At 37.1% G+C, this 19931-nt stretch overlaps 1 protein-coding gene across 2 annotated transcripts in view; it reads left to right on the plus strand.

Moving 5' to 3' along the window:
- Positions 1-8831, plus strand: part of adck1 (aarF domain containing kinase 1) — a 123383-nt gene extending 114552 nt beyond the window's left edge. For both annotated transcript variants that reach the window (XM_081347499.1, XM_081347498.1), the window contains 2 exons: positions 4231-4424; positions 8158-8831. In XM_081347499.1, coding sequence (XP_081203625.1) covers positions 4231-4424; positions 8158-8326 — 363 coding nt within the window. In that variant the 3' untranslated portion in view covers positions 8327-8831. The remainder of the gene's footprint in view (positions 1-4230; positions 4425-8157) is intronic.
- Positions 8832-19931: the final 11100 nt, after the last annotated feature.

A 19931-nucleotide genomic window follows, 5' to 3' on the forward strand; every position in this document is an offset into this window, starting at 1 on the left:
GTTAATTAGCAATTAGCATTTGCTTATTAATAATGAGTCAATTATTTCTGCAGGACTAAAATCAGCGCCTACAATTTACAGTTATGTTGCACTTAAGACCTATCAGATTTGAAACATTGTAATGGTTGTTCATATGACAGTGAGTAGTTAAAGAGTTTTTTTGTGAGAATAAATGTATAAAATACGTCATCACAATATGTTTTAGTATCTTTAATATACTTATCAAATTATTGGATTTCTTTTACATTGTCTCTAAGAGGGAAACAAAGCGTGAATACAAATTTTGCAAGAAATTTGAAATATGACCTCAATTGACAAAGAAATTTTCATTCTTTTTTCCATCCTTAGTAGTCTCAGAATCTGTATATAAATGTGGGCGGTCATGTGTTTACTCATGGTTACTCACTTTACTCATGGTTTGGAATGACTTGGGTATTGTATGTTTTATTTTTTTTATTTTTTGCTTTTGGGCCTGTTTTCTCATCTTGCTGGTACATATATTGTATGGTCACTGCCTCCTTTATTCCAGAGACACGTGTTTGGCATTAAGACTGCTCTACACCTGTCCTGGCTGTTGCAGCAGCTTGTTGTGGGCCCTAGGCTGCTGGGGGTCTTCATGGGTCTCTGCAGGCCCCAGACACGTCTCTTGGCTCCTGGCCCTCTCAGAATAGATTAGCCCCGGGGTAAAATAGAGCCAGACACAACCAGGTTGATGCCAACCATGGAAACCATGCCCATGTGATACCATCAGGGGCCTTAATACAATATAGTTTTATTATATCTTGGCATTATGATCTAATTGTGATCATTGAAAGATTTCATTAACAGTTTGGCTCTCTGATAGTTGGTCTCCTATAAATCTTTTGAGTATGTGTACACCATGTAAAGTTGGGTTATTTGAGGACAGGACACAGGGTGTCTGAAATGTTCAGCAGAACGTACCTGCTGTCACATCCACTTTGCCTGTTCTTCACACCACAGCCCTGCAGAGCTGAGAGCAGAAAATACTTCAGTGCCATCGCAGGCCATATGTGGTGTAACCCTATCATTTTGTGTCATAGAGACTTTAAACATGTTTCAAAAGAACATTATCCGGAACAACCCAAAGTTTTGTGCCTTACTCAAGAGCTCATCTTGTGGGTTTTCAACCTGCAACCATTTAGTGACTAGTACAGATATTTGACCACTGGACTGCTGATTCATACAATATAGTACACTGAAACAAAAAAAGGTTTAAAACAAATTTCTATCAGAAATTGCTAGTAAATTTCACAAATAATTGCAAAGAAATTGCAAGTAAAGGCTGATTCACACTGCACTGACAGACTCTGACTAACTCTGACAGTTTTACAGTTGAATGCCGATTCAACGTTTAATCGGCGCAAACAAGCGCAGACTAACACCAACAGACACCGACAAGGGTAACACACTGATCCGACCAAACCTGACGAATCTGTGTGTTGCCACTAGTTGGCGTCTGTCGGTGCAGAGTGAGTTGGCCTTAAAGGAGAACTCGGCAACTCTAGCGAACTCTAGTCACTTCTTCGCTGATTTTCCCTTTTGTTGACGCATGTTTTCCCCACGAGCTCCCCCTACAGCTGTGGGGGGGCGTATATTTCACAACACGGTCGTAATAAACTCACTTGCGGCGGCCTCCTCCCCCTCTCTACCGCTGCTCATGTGTGTTTGTTTTGATCGGAGCAAGCCAACTGAATCGTGTGGAGCTATGTCTACCGAGGTGGGTAATCTGGTAATACATCCTACATGTGTGTGTTTATGTTGAATTGCCGTAAAGCGATTCATGTTTCGCTCTCGTTCTCGCTTCTCACGAGACTTCCAATTTCTATTTTGCCGGGACGGTAGTCCCCAAGTTGCAAGGTTGGTTTTCCGCCTGGGAACGCTGGGGGGAGCGGGGAAAGTCACCAATATCACCAGAACAGGTTGTTTAACCAACCAAATGATTTCTAGACAGTTTTATTAAGTTAAAAAAGTTACCAAGTTCTCCTTTAAAGCAGGTTTCTCAAACTCGGTCCTGGAGGGCCACTGTCCTGCACAGTTTAGCTCCAACCCTGATCAAAAACACCTAGCTGTGAGTTTCTAGTGATCCTGAAGACATTGATTAGCTTGCTCAGGTGTGTTTGATTAGGGTTGGAGCTAAACTGTGCAGGACAGTGGCCCTCCAGGACCTAGTTTGAGAAACCCTGCCTTATAGGGTTAGTTCACCCAAAAAATGAAAATTATGTCATTCATTACTCGCCCTCATGTCGTTCATCTTTGGAACACAAAATAAGAGATTTTTGATGAAATCCGAGAGCTTTCTGACCTCCCTAGATTTCTGTGTTATTACCACTTTCAAGGCCCAGAAAGGTAGTAAAGACATCGTTAAAGTCTGTGGTTCAACCTTAATGTTATAAGGTGACTAGAATACTTTTTGTGAGCAAAAAACTAACAAAAATAACAACTTCATTCAACAATATCTTCTCTTCCGTGTCAGTCTCTGACGCTGTTCACGTGAGCACCGCGACTCATGCGTGTGATGCTGACGCAGGAGCCGACCAATACTGAGCCGTTGTTCTGACAAATAACCCGGAAGCACTGCACTATTTTTACAACATTAACATAGACTGACATGAAAGAGAATGAGGTCGTAATTTTTGTTTGTTTTTTGCTCACAAAAAGTATTCTCGCATTAAGCATAGTGGGTAAATCTTATCAAAATGCACAGTTGTATAGCTCTTTGCGCTCTACAACAACATTAACTTTGTAGAACTACAGGCTTATGCTTTTGCAGGGACTTATTGACGTTTAATTCTAATGGACTAATTGATTTTAATTAAAACTTTAATCGAGGTTTGCGATTGTTAATTATGATTTTAATCACTTGGTCTGCTGGTCAGTGGAATTATTAGCTGTTGGTGCAAATTGCCACTCTTGTCAAACCTCAGCTGATGAACTAGAGTCCACAGATTTTCATAACTAACAGTGTTTTTGTCTTTACTGTTAGTGTCCATGTTTAGTTGTTTGTTGTTGTTCGTTTTCTCTCATTTATGTCGCATGTGCCTTATAGATATAGATTTTTTTTTTATTATAAGAAGTCTCTATTACTCCCCAATGCTGAAATTATTTGATTCAGATTGAAACAGAAATATTATTATAATTTGAAATAACTGTTTTCTATTTTAATGTTTTAAAATGTAATTTATGCCTCTGATGGGCAAGCCTAATTTTCAGCATAATTACTTCAGTGTCACATGATCCTTCAGAAATCATTCTAATATGATGAAGTGCTGCTCAAAAAACAATTATTATTATCATCAGTGCTGAAAACATCAGTTGCTTCATATTTTTGAGGAAACATCAACAATAAAAAAAATCAGAAGATGCTAATGCATATATATTTTTAAGGAATTAATAGGCTTATAAACAGCTTCCTACTGTATATATTTTGTTGTTAGTGTCAAAGACTGCATGTCCAATCAAACTCTAAGGATAAGAATAAGGATATACAAATAAATGAAAATGAGTAAATAGAAAAGAAAAGTAAGCAAATAATGCTTTGTATTCAGTAAGGTAAAGTTCAGGATAGTGCTTAGCATAGGTCAAAAAATCTGCTTGCAGTGTGAACTTGAATTAGCTACTGTTGACATCTTCCGGAATCTTATTTTCCCAGTCAGGCAGGGGGAGGAAGGGAGGTCTTCATGCCTGATTACTAATAAAAATTTGCCGGGAGTATCAACTCAGGGGGCTGATGTTGCCGAAGTGACAGAGCCAGAATAGCTAATCTTCACAGTCGCAGTTTCAAGCACTTAGTTTCTCAGTTGTCTGTGAAATAAGCTACTCCATTTCCCTGCACCCCGCTCTCTCTCTTTCTCTATCTCTATCTCTCTCTATCTCTCTCTCTCTCACTCACTCTCACACACACTTCCCTGCACTCTGCCCCCTATAGTGAACATTTTAATCACTTATTTCAGTGGGTGTGCCCTTAATTCAAGTCAAGGGATCATCTCTAATGTAGTCCACTTCAAAGTAGCTTATTCAAAAATGAAATTTCTGTCATTATTTATTTAAATGTAATAACAAACCCATATGACTAACTGACTTCTATGGAACACAAAAGGCCCATTTTTGAAGAATCCACTGTCCACTCTTTTCAACATGTATCACTTATAAATAAATATATCTCTTACTATAGTGAAATCTTCTGATGGCCGTTTTTGTTTTACCCCTCAGGATGTGGAGATCCGAACAAATGCAGCGCTGTACCTCCCTCAGATCAGTGAGCTGCTGAACAGGGTTCCCCGACAGATGCTGCTGCTTCTGAAAACCAACGACCTGCTGAGAGGCATCGAGACCATCCTGCAGACCAGAGCCAGTTCCAGCTCCTTTATCAATATGTCCCGCTGCTGTACACGTGCCATTGCCAGGTAAAAGCCACAGCAAAGTGGTTGCTTTTTCATTTCTCGTACACACTTTATACACTGGGTTTGATATGTACAGTACCAGTCAAAAGTTTGGAAACGTTACTATTTTTAATGTTTTTGAAAGAAGTCTCTTATGCTCATCAAGCCTGCAGTAAAAAAAAAAAAGTAATATTATGAAATATTATTACAATTTAAAATAATGGTTCTCTTTTTTAATATACTTTAAAATGTAATTTATTTTTGTGATGCAAAGCTGAATATTCATCAGCAAGTACTCCAGTCTCTGGTGTCTTATGATCCTTCAGAAATCATTCTAATATGCTGATTTATGATCAATGTTGGAAACAGTTGTGCTGCTTAATATTTTTTTTATAACCTGAGATACTTTTTTCAGGATTATTTGATGAATAAAAAGTTAAAAAGAACTGTATTTATTTAGTATAGAAATCTTTTGTAACAATATACACTACCGTTCAAAAGTTTGGGAACAATAACTATTTTTTTTTTAAGAAATTAGTACTTTAATTCAACAAGGATGCGTTAAATTGATAAAAGGTGATGGTAACGATTTATATTGTTAGAAATGTTTTTATTTTGAATAAATGCTGTTTTTATGAATAAATGCTGTTAACGTTTTACTCATCAATGAATCCTGAAAAAAGTATTCCAAAAAAATATATTAAGCAGCACAACTGTTTCCATCATTGATAATAACTGATATCATACAAATCATCATATTAGAATGATTTCTGAAGGATCATAAGACACCAAAGACTGGAGTACTTGCTGATGAATATTCAGCTTTGCATCACAAAAATAAATTACATTTTAAAATATATTAAAAAAGAGAACCATTATTTTAAATTGTAATAATATTTCATAATATTACTGTTTTTTTTTTTTTTTTTTTTTTTTTTTTTTACTGCAGGCTTGATGAGCATAAGAGACTTCTTTCAAAAACATAAAAAATAGTAATGTTTCCAAACTTTTGACTGGGTACTGTATGTTAAAGCCTGTGTATAAATCTCCATTCAAAAGTTTGGGAAGATTTTATTTTTTAATTCAAGCTTTTATTCAGCAAGGATGCATCAAACTGGTCAAAAGTGACAGTAAAGACATTTACATTACTACACGTTTTTTTAAACTTTCTATTCATCAAAGAATCCTGTTTTTTGAGCAGCAAATCAGCATATTAGAATGATTTCTGAAGGATCATGTGACACTGAAGACTGTAATGCTGCTGAAAATTCAGCTTTGCATCACAGGAATAAATTACATTTTAAAATATATTAAAATAGAAAAAAGTTATTTAAAATTGTACAAATATTTCACAATATTTCTATTTTTACTGTATTTTTGATCAAATAAATTCAGCCTCGGTGAGCATAAGAGACTGCAGCGTTACTTGGATAGTCACATGGTAAGAGTTTCAGCACCTGAACAAAACCTGATCCCACACATTGGGAGTCTGTCTGCTGTTAAACGCCTCATTCTCTCTGTTCAGTGGGCTCTCATTGGCTCATCTCTGCGTGTCTGCTCTGGAGCTCAAGTCCCTGATGTCATCTCAGTGCTCAAAGACAGTGTCATCTCTCTCACACCAGTAACCCACAGACACTATCCCACGCACCGCAGGAATCACTCGTTCACCTAAGCGGACTCTGCGGGACCTCACAAAGCATTTAAATGCACTCACACACACACACGCATAAGACTTAGCAGCCACTCAGTCCAGCCTCCCCCACCCTGAAATGCAAGTGGGTGAACGAATGCCACTATATTGTACTATATTGTGCTTTCCACAGCAGTGAGCAGTGATCATATTGATTTATTCTCACCATTCTAATGAAGAACATGATGATTGGAGGAGAAAATCGTTCGGATTTGAAGGAGGAATCCTGACGGTTGTCAGCGGAGAGACACTCACGTCTGCTCGTAAAGGATTTCGGCGCGGTACAGAAAGAAAAAAGCACCCAAACATGAAACTCAATGTTGTCTGCCTCAACGCCTTTTTATTAAAACCAAATGGCAGCAAAGTGCAGAATGCAGAATCTAAAATCCATTACCAATTGCTGTGCTCACAGACACAGCAGAAAGAGAAAGACAGACTTGAAGAAGGAACCGGACCATCACACAACTAATTTAGTTTGATGTGTGCAGAAATGTTTGCAGTATCATCTATTACACTGAGTTAGGTTTTCATAGTACAAGCTGTATGAATAGTTCATCCAAAAATTCTAATTCTGTCATCATTTACTCACTCTCAAACCTTTAAGGGTTTCTTTTTTTCTCTGTTTAAACACAAAAGTATACAAGGACCTATTATGCTTTTTTTTTTACATTTTCAACTTTCTTTAGTGTGTAATGTTGCTATTTGAGCATGAAAAAGGTCTCGAAGATCTACCAGATGAACAGGATGTTAGGATGTACAGTATGTTCAGGGTTTGATACGTACCTTAATGCTTCTGCTTCTTGTGAAGGGTAGTAGTTTTCAGGTTTCGGACACAGCTTTGTCTGATTGGCTGCATATTCAAGGTGTAATGAAAAACAAGGAGGACCTGGAGTGCATGCCGAGTTCACTCTTTCTGTCGCTCTCTGTCTGCTTGCAGGGACAGACAGTCTGAAAGGCCTCTCGCTGACCTGGGTTAATAATTCAGCTCCCGCTCAGCTGTGACTACATCCACTATGTCTCTGAAATATTCATTATGGATGATCTAAGAGCCAACAAGTTATGTAATATTAACTGTAACTGTAAATATCTACACCCAGGATCCAAAATTAACTGTAGTTTTTACACTACAGTTCAAAAGTTTGGGCTCACGATGTGTTTTAGATAGATAGATAGATAGATAGATAGATAGATAGATAGATAGATAGATAGATAGATAGATAGATAGATAGATAGATAGATAGATAGATAGATAGATAGATAGATAGATAGATAGATAGATAGATAGATAGATAGATAGATAGATAGATAGATAGATAGATAGATAGATAGATAGATTTCTATTCTTTCAGAAACATGAAAAATAGTATTTATACATTTTTAAAAATTGGCAGCTCTGGTAAAATCCTTTGGACCTGTGTGCCGAGCATGCAACAAGTTGAGTGAACAAGGCAAAGTAGGACGAGGTACAATTGGTGACTGACTCCTGGGTTCCCATCAGTCCCTGCTTTCTGTCTTCAGCCTGTCTTCTGCTCATGCTGTCGGTGTGCTCCTGTCAGATGGAGCACAGTGTGTCATCTCCAGTCTGACACAGCAGCTATGGTCTGAAATGTCAAACTTGTCCACCTAAAAAAGCTTTGTAGAGTTTGAATGCTCACGAAATGTGAATTTCACCGTCACCCTTATCTTACAGTATTTCTCACTCTCCTCATCGGGAACGTGTAAGAAAATGAATGCGATTTCACTTACTGTTTGTCAGTTCAAAGCTGTTTGCTGTGACAGTGTGAGATGCATTTAGAAGAGCGGAGGAGTCATTGTTTTCCGCCCAAGGATATCCCACTGACTACGGTCACTTTGACACTTTTCTCCCTCTCTCTCTCTCTAACTGTTAATATTACATGACCTAGTGTGGTCTGTCTAAAGTCCCTCACTTATACCATGAAGCCTGAGCCAACACAGTCTGAATCATTTACAGCCAACTTACTTCGACCAATGTAATCTCACCTTTCCTCTTCTGGTTCTTCGCCTCACTCTTCTGTCTTTCTTTGTGTCTCTGTGCCTCTCTATTAGGCACAAGAGGAATAAAACCAAGTCTCGGAGCAGGCGGCTGCGGATCTCGCTGTCTGAGTGTTGGTCTCTGTGCCAGATAGACCTGTATGAACTGGTGTTGTGGCTCCGCAGCTCCACGCTGGTCAGATGGGTCTTCTACCTCTTCAGCTGCCTGCCGCACCCAAACTGAGAGGCTTGAACCAGGCCATAACGCCCTCTGCATTGAACTCCGCACTCTGCCAAGTGCATTATGGGTTGATCATGGACCGTTTTTAATGAATGCTGAAAGTAAAATCATCGGTTTTTAACAATAAAAGAAAAAAAGGTCACTGAAAAGCCACTGATCACATGATGTCATGTGATCAGTGCAGTATGTGTTAGAGCAAATGCTCCGTGCATGATTATTTTTCTTCATAGTATCTAAATGATGTTTTTCACGGTAGTGTAAGTTAGTTTGGATTACGCAATACCTCAGACTTGTGACATCGACGTGTGTACGTCACGTCTCCGCAGAATTTTATGGAATCCTTTATTTTACATTCCTTCAAATTTCCTTTTCCCATTTGGTTGCCAAAATCACCTCAAACATTTTGATGTAACAGTTGTGGTATAACACACAATTTTTTATTTATTTTAGTATGCTATAATATTGTGGTTTATTTTTTTGTGCTGGATCAATAAAGTTTTATTGCTTTATTTTTTGTGTTCTGAAGGTTTCCTTTTTTTTACTGTGGTAAATTTCATTCACATTAAATGAATTAATCAGTGAATTAAAATAATATGGTGTTTCCAAAACCGTATGACTTAATTTTTCCATGCAACACAATATAGGTGAAATTTTGAATAATGTTCACGCTGATCATTTCTTTACAAAGAAAATCTTAATGGTGACCAGGGACTGTCATGCTCCAAAAGAACCAAAAAAAAAAAAAAGTATCATAAAAATAATCATGACTTGTTTGCTATATTCTAATCAGTGTGTAGTATCATTGATATACTATTACAGATTTTGTGGATATTTTGAATTTAAATTTTATTTGTTTATTATCAATTATTAAATAATTATTTGTATATTTTCTGAATTCGATTTTTGTATCTTAATTTTACAGTTGTCATTTTTTTAAATGACAAAATGAAAATGAGAAACGTTTTAGTTTTTTAAATAGTATTTTATTTCAGTTAATGTTTTATTTCAAGAAATGAAAAAGTTTTTTTTTTTTAAGTTTTTTTTATACTGTTTCTAGTCTAGATCTTCTGAACTCAAACGATGGGCTTGTTTGAGGAATTCCCTGAAATTTAAGTTCCTGTTTAGTAAAAAAAAAAATTAAAATGTTAAAAGACAATAATCTAAAGTCTGAATATATGGAAAAGTGAATGAAATATTTAGTGGAGCACAGGCAGTCTTAAAAAAAAAAAAAAAAAAGTCTTTTTGGTGTTCTACCAAAGTCACATGGGTTTGGACAGACATGAGTAAATGTTGATTTTTTTTTTTTGAAGAGCTGCTATATATATATATATGTCTTGGTGGCAGATGCCACATGGCTACAGGCATATTAAGTGTCTTTTCTGAGTATAGTGTGTCAAGTACAATCAAGAGCTTATAAATGCATTAATATTGTAAGCTAGACCTGGATGAGATGTTAAAGAGTACATCACAGCCACTCATTTCTCTATCCAGAGGGCATGTTTTTGTTCAATTACACCCTGCTCTTCCCTTCCAGGTTAGCTTTTTTTTAGGTTAGACCCCATTGGAGGCCCAACAAGAAACAGAGATACACAGCTTACTTCCCAACAGCCTGGAGGCAGCAGCCAGGGAGTCCAAACCCCGCCATACTAATGCCCTCAGGCTAGAGAACAGATTCTGGCTGCCAAGCATGGGATGATGGACGCAGTTATCTTCTTAACAAGTCTCTTCTACAGCACACTGCTCAAGCTGCACAGCTGAAAACAAATTGCTGAATCCCAGCTTCGCCATCCACAATAATGTGTCATTTACTGTGTCCACAGTTAATCCTGTCAGGCACAACTAGGAACCATGCAAACTTGTAATTATTCATTTCTGCGGATGGGGTGCACTCAAATTACGTAAGTGCACTATTACATTTTTCTGTCCCCTTACTATTAGAGCTTTACAATCTCTGTTGTTTTATCCTTTTATATCTGATACGTTGTTGTTTGTCGTGTGTGTTTCCGTGTATGTGTATATACACAGACACAAATGTTATGTTTCATCAAATTTTGTAATTTCTTTCCTAGAGATTTTCTTCAAAAAAGGTGCATTCGTAATAACTTGCGAATCGTTATTTTCTTGTCATATCTTGTTGAGCTTTTCAGCTCATCTTTATCATTAAAAACATTTTCATGGTTTCGTTGACAACATGAACAATGTTTCGCTGCTATCATCTTTTGTTTCTAACACTAGAAACTGCAATGATGTACTGTTGTCTCAATCCCTCCTCCTCCTCTGCTTATTCTTTCCTTCTCCTGAGTCAGAATTGGAAAATCTCTATCTGCTGAGTCAGAAATGGACAATAGCTGCTTTTTCCTTATCACTTTCTTTCCATCTCTTAATTAGACTCGACCTCTATAGGCAAACCCAGAGCCGACGTTAAGCCTGTTTCTGCCCAGAATAAAAAATCCATCCATCTTGATCAAAAAGCTGAGGCTGGAGCTGCCAAATGTAATCACTCTGGTAATAGGTCTGAAGCCTCCAGTGGGTACAAAAAGACGTAAGGTGACCGGAGAAGTAGAAGTTCAGCTTCAGGTGTGTCCTTTTGGTTTACATTCAGTAAGGTTTGCAAGTGTATACCGTAACAAGCAAACACTGGCATTTAGTATATCACTATATAGATTTTTTTTTTTTTTTTTAATGACCAAAAATAAAACAGCGTCAATTTCTAAAATTAAATTACTAATACCAAAAAAAAAAAAAAAAAAAAGTGCAAAATCCATATGGACTATACATGCTGCTTCATCATCATCTTATAAAATGTGTGGGAAAAAAAGAATGTGGTGGTCTGATGTCATGTGTCAAGTTATTATATCAGCGGATTTGTTGCTGGGGTTTAGTGAGGAGAAGAAATAAGGCATAGGAAGTAAATTAAATGTCACGATCAATTGCCCCACATTGTAGAATGTAATCTCTTTACTTCCCCACAGATGAATGAAGTGGTAGTACACTTACACCACTGTAACTGATGTTGCTTCTACTGCAAATATGGAGATTTCCTCTCAGCCAGCATAAAAAGTGTGTCCACCTTGAGTACCCGTTTTATGTAGTGTTGTGAAGTCACTGATATTGTAGAGTATGCATTCATGCCACAATATAAGCTTACACTTTAAAAAACAAACAAAATATTAACATGATTTTTTGGGGCATTGTACTAAAGTGCCATGCATTTTGGATGCCATGATGGCATTAACCAAAAGTCTTTTTTTATCCTACACTACCAAAACATCACTCTCATGACATGCTCCTCAGTTTTGTCATGTCTATGCAAAATTTGTATTTATTTATGTCTATCTGTACATATACAGTTTACAGTTTAAAAGTTTACATACACCTTGCACAATCTGCAAAAATATTTAATTGACAAAATAAGAAGGATCATAAAAAAATGCACACTATTTTTTTTATGTACTGTCCTGAATAAGATTTCTAACATAACAGATATTTACTTATAGTCCACTAGACAAAATAATACGTAACGTTTTGACCACAACTGAGTATGTTTTTGTGACTGTAATTACAAATCTTTTATTACAACGGGATTTTTTTTTTTTTACCTTGACCTTGCTCTTATGCCAGACTGAACCTGTACTGCTCCTAAATGCTCAGATGTTGGTATCACTGCATTGCTGTTAACCTGCTTAAATCCTGTTAGAGAATGGATCAGAGCCAACCTGAAATGGGACATCCATATCTGATCATCCATATTTGGCAGCCTTTGCTTGTATTATCAGGAGTTAAAGCCATTGTGTAGTATCAATATAAATACATTTATGAGAAAGCCTTCATGTACACTTTGTAACATTTAAATATTTTTTTTTCTTCTCAGTTCATCCAACAATTGGAAAGAGACATTTTATGTGTCAATGAGGGTGTAGTTTACATGTGAAAATCACTTTTAAACCATCTGCTTCATAGGAAAAGGAAAGCACACTTGCGTGGCTGGCATTCCTGACATTTTTAGGTTGGGCTGAGACACAGTGGTTTAAGCGTGGCTATAGATTTAAGAGGAACGGCAGCCATGAAAGACATTTTAATCTGCTAATGGAAAATCACATTACATTTTTTTCCCTCCAATTTGGCTCTTCTTTAGTGCAATATTATAGATTCTGGATTGCAACGCAGGCTTGGATGGAGCCACTTTTCTTCTGGCTGTCCGCATGGTAAAACCTCAGCATTTGAGATGGAGATTACTGCTCTCCCAAAGAATAATTTTCCCCTGGGATTATCTTCATTTGCTCTTACGCAGCCTTAACTTTTCTCATCGCAAACTATTATTCCATCAGGTGAGGTTGGTGTGTGTGTGTTACCCGAGGGGATCCATAGTCCCTCTGAATGTTTCAGATGTCTGATATCATTTATATGGGGTTCCCAGGGAAACTCTGGGAGGAAGATATGCATGTAATCCTGCCAGTCACAATGCTCCAGGTAAAGAAAACACTGCTTACCTCACTTTGCAGGCGTCACTCTTCCAATCCGTCTGCGCATATTTCCGTAGTGTATGTTGTTAGGAATATATGTACAGTATGTATGTATGTATGTATGTATGTACAGTGGGAAGAACAAGTATTTGATACACTGCCGATTTTGCAGGTTTTCCCACTTACAAAGCATGTAGAAGTCTGTAATTTTTATCATAGGTACTCTTCAACTTTGAGTGACGGAATCTAAAACAAAAATCCAGAAAGTCACATTGTATGATTTTTAAGTAATTAATTTGCATTTTATTGCATGACATAAGTATTTGATCACCTACCAACCAGTAAGAATTCCGGCTCTCACAGACCTGTTAGTTTTTCTTTAAGAAGCCCTCCTGTTCTCCACTCATTACCTGTATTAACTGCACCTGTGTAAAAATGACAGACTTCTACATGCTTTGTAAGTGGGAAAACCTGCAAAATCGGCAGTGTATCAAATACTTGTTCTCCCCACTGTATGTATGTATGGTACTGCTGTCAAATCAATAAATCATGATTAATCACGTCTATAAAAGTTTGTAAATATATATGTGTGTGTGTGTATATACACACACACACACACAAACTTTTACATTAGATGTGATTAATCAAATTGACAGCACTAATGTACAGGTATAGCCTAAAATGTATTATTATCATTATTATTATTATTATAATTATTATTATTATTATAACTTTAATTTGACCAAGACAATAAAGATCTGTAATGGGGAAGGGCTATATGACAAAAAATATTCTATGAATAATGTTATTTTACGACAGTGATATATATCACAATATAGTTTTTTTTTTTTTTTTTTTGCTTTAAATAAAGTTTTATTTAAACATTTTTGATACCATTGAAATGTCATAAATCTCATCATCACCAATTTCAATATAACAAAAAAACTAATACTAACCTAACTTAAAAGTTTAGGTTAGGTTTAAAAAAAAACTGTCAAGCTCACTGAAGACAAGTAAACAGTCAGAGATAAACTAGTAAAATATGAACAAAGAAACTAATTACAAACAATAGGTTAAAAAAACTACTATAGAACAGACACAAATGAATTAAACACACCTGAAAAACTTAAAGCTCTAGAAATAAAATAAAACTACAATAGAACAAAGATACATAAATAGACCTACCTGAAAAGCTTCAAGCACTAGATAGGCCTATAGAAATACACATAAATTGAATAAAGTAATCAAATGTACAAAAACACTGTATTCATAGTGTAAATTAAATATATATTCAGTATTAAATATTGCGCTCAGAAACCGCCTCAGACATATGCCTAAATGAGTCCTATTTCGCTGCTTATTGCAGGTGAACGATTTAAAACCACTTGTTTTTAAACCAGAAGGCTTAAAAACGCATGAAAACAATACGATTTTGTGAACGCGCAACACAGGTAGGCTACTTCATGTGAGCATAATCGCGATAGAGACGATAGTCCAAAATCTCTACCGGTTGACAAATTTCTACTGGTTAATCATGTCTACTGATATATCACTCACCTCTAATCTGTAAAGCTAAATCTGTATTCGTGTGAATACAAAATGGTAATCTGAAATCGTGTACTGAGTAGGTACTACATTTGAATTTGAACTTTGTGACCGTAAAAAAAGTACGTTCTATATACTATGCATTCAGGCATACTACTCTTTTGGCAAACTGTTTCCGCATACTATAAAGTAGGGATGTATTTGATTTTGGACGCAGCGGTGGTATAAAGTTACAAACAAATATCGAAACCAAACCTGTATATATTATTTAATTATTGGGGTTCACAATTACAACCCTTTGATTACCAGACCCTGAGCGCTGTTCGTACAGACAAACCTTTCTGTATTTTTTGCATTATTTGTTCATATGTATATGATAAGCAGGGCTACAGTTACATCCTCTCAGGCATAAGGTCTCACCAACGTCTGGAAATAGTTCATGGAAGGCAGGGAAAAAATTAAGAGAAAGGATAAAAAAAGACCAAAGAGAGTGGAAAGAAGTGTGCATGACCAAAGAACAATAAATCCAGTGGGCATGTATGCTGCTCCTCTGCGTTCTCTGGCTGCATTGGGAAATGAGTTCATTTAATACTGTGAAATTCCATTAGAGGAGAACATGGCGATTTTGTACAGCAAGCACGCCGTTTGCAGGCCCTCTTAGACGCTCATAATTTCCCCATAAGACCAACTCTGATGAAACGGCCAAAACATATTTATTCAGAGATTACATTTCTGTAATCGCAAAAAAATGGCTTTACTGTTGCTTTGGAAACAGACCAGAAGTGAATGACCTTATTGCGTCTGTACGTATTCACCTCCTGTTTCAATGTGAAAGGTTCAAACCAATTTTCTAGCATTTGGCAGTGAAACAGATACTAGGGCAATGAAAACAATATTAGGAGTTCATCACCTTTCTGACACGGTTAAATATAATATTTTGCAAGTTCAAAAATTCAGGGCTTTTATGATTATTATCCATTTTATACTTTATTCAGACTGCTGCAATGGGCTGGCTTGGCTTGTTTTCTGCAGGATGGCAGCTATATCAGTTCACAACACAAAAACAAAAACCATTTGGACACTTAAAGGGATAGTTCACCCAAAAATGAAAATTCAGAAAATATAAAATTATTGAAATTTCTTCTGCTAAACACAAAAGAGGATATTTTGAAGAATTTGGGTAAGCAAACCGTTGATGAGCCCCAGTGACTTCCATAGCAGTAAAAAATACAATGGAAGTCAATGGGGTCCATCAATATTTGGCTATCTATCTATCTATCTATCTATCTATCTATCTATCTATCTATCTATCTATCTATCTATCTATCTATCTATCTATCTATCTATCTATCTATCTATCTATCTATCTATCTATCTATCTATCTATCTATCTATCTATCTATCTATCTATCTATCTATCTATCTATCTATCTAATCACGTTATCACAAATAAAACAATTGACTTCAAGCACAATTATGTAAAATGCTTCCAAAATCTTCACTTTTGGCCACTGCTGTATACAATGACATTCACGTGGCCACTGTATCCTGTATCTATATGTAGTAATAAAAATATTCATATAGCAATAATTGACAAAAATAATTGTCTAAAGACTACGAGCGAGCAGCACAACATGCCAATCGTTAGCAGGTGCTTGTCTCGTCAGGCCTCTTCTCATCCCTGCATTGATCGTCTGGTGTAATTAAAGAAGAGCTTGCTTATGCAAAGCCCTGTAAATGAAGCACACAATCATTAATTAGGCTTAGATGAAACACATTGTCTGTGAGTTGCTCTTGAGATTTGTCCACCGATAACAAAAGTGCAGTTAGTCTTGAGGCAAGTCAGACCACTCTTAGTTAACTGCCACTCTGCCTCGCAAGGATCAATACTAATCTTACTGATTCAGGCTAAGCTCAGACCGTTTCAATAAACAAGCTGCGAAGAATTGTGCCCTGCTTCAAAAACATGCCAATGTTGTCTTATGTAAGAGAATTTTTGCTCTCTGGAGGGAAAAGCACTTTCCCACTGGTTTAGCCCTTGGAAATATCATTTTAATTCATCTTCAGATGTACACTGTTTTGATGAGAAAGCTTAGAGGTGATGTAGAAAAATGGAGAGCCTGGTTTGGGTTTGCTGGATGAAGAATAAAGATATAACGTCTAGTAATTTTAATTCAAACTGAAATTATTTAGAGATGGCATTCAGAATCGATACCTACAGAACTGAACCTACTTGCGGAGTGATTTTAAAGGGACAAATCATCCAGAAATTAAAGTTATTTCATTGTTTATTTACCTTCATGTAACTCTGTAAGTCTTATGAACTTCTGGTAAGAAACATTTAATAATATTAGGTTTTATACTATCAGCCCCTCTTCACTGTCATGTGTTCAGACAGGAATTCAGGATTTAAAATGACATGAGCAAATTTTCATTTTTGGCTGGACTCTCCATTTTACAGTAGTAAAACATTTTCCAAGAGCTCAGATCATGATTCTAGTTTTGATCAGTTTTTGCGCTGGGAGTTCTGTCATGTGCAGCACATTTAACTACTACTTTTGAGTATGAGAGTGTGTTTGTTGTAACCTAAAGTTGTCATTACAGCTGCTTTAATGCACCGAAATGTGTTAATCCACGGGGAAGAGTGTAGTTTTCAGAGTAACATCAATATCTCTATGGTACGGTTCAAGTCGAACAATCATTCACACCTTTCTAAAAGCTCTCACTTCACACCTATATGCTGACAGCATGACTGCCTCGGCCTACATTTACTGTATGTTTGCAAGTCAGTCTCTTGGGAGTCCTCTCCATCGTAAAACAAAGGGTGGGTCTCAAATAACTTCAGGGCTATTACTGAATGAAGAAACAAACTCCTGAATCTCCTTAGGTCAGTGGCAAAAGTGACAGAAAGAGACAGAAAGGAAGATAGATAAAACCTTTAAAACACCCCTTAGAATACTGTACTGGAGTAATAAATGTTCAGATAGGCTACATATATAGATTAAAGATAAACAAATACTTCTGAGGATTAAAATGACTGTTTTAAAAGTTTTTTATCTCTACCCATTAGACTGTTTTGCAAATTCAAAGTGCTTTTAAAGATAATCAAAAACTTTTAAAACTTTTTTTGAGTAGGCTACTCAAAACCAGTTAAAAAAAGATTTTATTTTTTTATTTTTTTATTACTGGTTTTGAGTAGCCTAATCAAAAAAAGTTTTAAAAGTTTTTGATACTGTGAAAAATATATGATTTCAAATACTCAAAACACTCAAATGTGCATCCTCTGGTATCTTTAACATTGTTTTCAATCATTTCTTCCAAAGTACAGAGTGAATGATCCATTGTGCAGTCATCTTTTATAAAAGAGGCAGCAGGAAGAGTATGCATAATCAATATATATATATAGACAAAACCAAGCAACGGTGAGCGATGGAGGAAGACGAGAGGAAAATGATCCCTCATTGATCTTTGTCTTACTATGCTTTATTGCATCGGAGCATCGAGTGAGAATGCAAAGACAATGAACACAATGTTATTTATTTTGAGAAGTGGAATGCGTCTGCGGTTCTCTCCAACAGTTGGACATTGATTAACTCGCATCCCCATTTTACCCAGAAGCCCATTATGAGCTAGATTTAGTTACACATCGAACCTGATATTTCATTTAACTCGTCCTACAGTCCCATCATGCATTGTTGAAATAATGTTTCTTTTATTAGTGTTGCAATACATTTGCTTGTCTTCTTTGTTTACACTCTCATCACATTGGTTTTGGATTTGGAGGTTCTGTAGTCACTGACCCTATGTCTTGTTGTTCCCTTACAATGAGGCAAAAAGTCACTCTCCAAAACCTTCACTCTCTCTGTTCCTCTCTGGTAGAATTAGCTGGCAACCTCCACCCGAACTGCTGAGAACATCACAACTTTTAAGAAGCAGCACTCCTCCGCAAGCACTTAATGACCTCACACTCTTAAACCAATGCACTAACACACACTCACTCCCAAATCTGCATTTCTTCTCTTCCCTAGCTGGTTTCCTTATCAAGTTGTCTAATAAACCTGGCATTGTGTACTACAACGATTGTTGGCTCTTTGATGAATGCTTTGTTCTTCTTCTGTATAAGTCACTTCTGATAAAGGCGTCTGCTATGCATATAGTGGGGAGAACAAGTATTTGATACACTGCCGATTTTGCAGGTTTTCCTACTTACAAAGCATGTAGAGGTCTGTAATTTTTATCATAGGTACACTTGAACTGTGAGAGCCTGAATCTAAAACAAAAATCCAGAAAATCACATTGTATGATTTTTAAATAATTAATTTGCATTTTTTTGCATGACATAAGTATTTGATCACCTACCAACCAGTAAGAATTCCAGCTCTCACAGACCTGTTAGTTTTTCTTTAAGAAGCCCTCCTGTTCTCCACTCATTAACTATATTAACTGTACCTGTTTGAACTTGTTACCTGTATAAAAGACACCTGTCCACACACTAAATCAAACAGACTCCAACCTCTCCACAATGGCCAAGACCAGAGAGCTGTGTAAGGACATCAGGGATAAAATTGTAGACCTGCACAAGCCTGGATGGGCTACAGGACAATAGGCAAGCAGCTTGGTGAGAAGGCAACAACTGTTAGCGCAATTATTAGAAAATGGAAGAAGTTTAAGATGACGGTCAATCTCCCTTGGTCTGGGGCACCATGCAAGATCTCACCTCGTGGGGCATCAATGATCATGAGGAAGGTGAGGGATCAGCCCAGAACTACACGGCAGGACCTGGTCAATGACCTGAAGAAAGCTGGGCCAACAGTCTCAAAGAAAACCATTAGTAACACACTACGCCATCCTGGATTAAAATCCTGCAGCGCACGCAAGGTCCCCCTGCTCAAGCCAGCGCATCTCCAGGCCCGTCTGAAGTTTGCCAATGACCATCTGGATGATCCAGAGGGGGAATAGGAGAAGGTCATGTGGTCTGATGAGACAAAAATAGAGCTTTTTGGTCTAAACTCCACTCGTCGTGTTTGGAGGGAGAAGAAGGATGAGTACAACCCCAAGAACACCATCCCAACCGTGAAGCATGGAGGTGGAAACATCATTCTTTGGGGATGCTTTACTGCAAAGGGGACAGGACGACTGCATCGTATTGAGGGGAGGATGGATGGGGCCATATATCGCGAGGCCAACAACCTCCTTCCCTCAGTAAGAGCATTGAAGATGGGTCGTGGCTGGGTCTTCCAGCATGACAACGACCCGAAACACACAGCCAGGGCAACTAAGGAGTGGCTATAATGTAATACTTTTTTGGGGGTGTATTTTTCATTTTAGGCTTATTTTGGTCAGTGCAATTTGCTTTTTTTTTTCTCTTCATGTGATCTGGCAGTACTGAGGGCTTTCCACCTGAATCCCAGCTAACTTTCTGGCAAGGTTCTCTTTGGGTGCGTCTCAATCAGCTCCCTAGCTTCACAGGCCGTGAATCAGTAGCCTATTTTGTTTACACGCATTTGGCCACTGATAAGGACCCTGACTCACTACACATTTGGGACACTGATTTCTAATTTCTGAGTTCTAATATTCGTTCACGCCATGTTTTAATTTCC

Source organism: Scardinius erythrophthalmus (genome assembly GCF_964197995.2).
Source record: "Scardinius erythrophthalmus genome assembly, chromosome: 19".
In the NCBI taxonomy this organism is placed as follows: Eukaryota; Metazoa; Chordata; class Actinopteri; order Cypriniformes; family Leuciscidae; genus Scardinius; species Scardinius erythrophthalmus.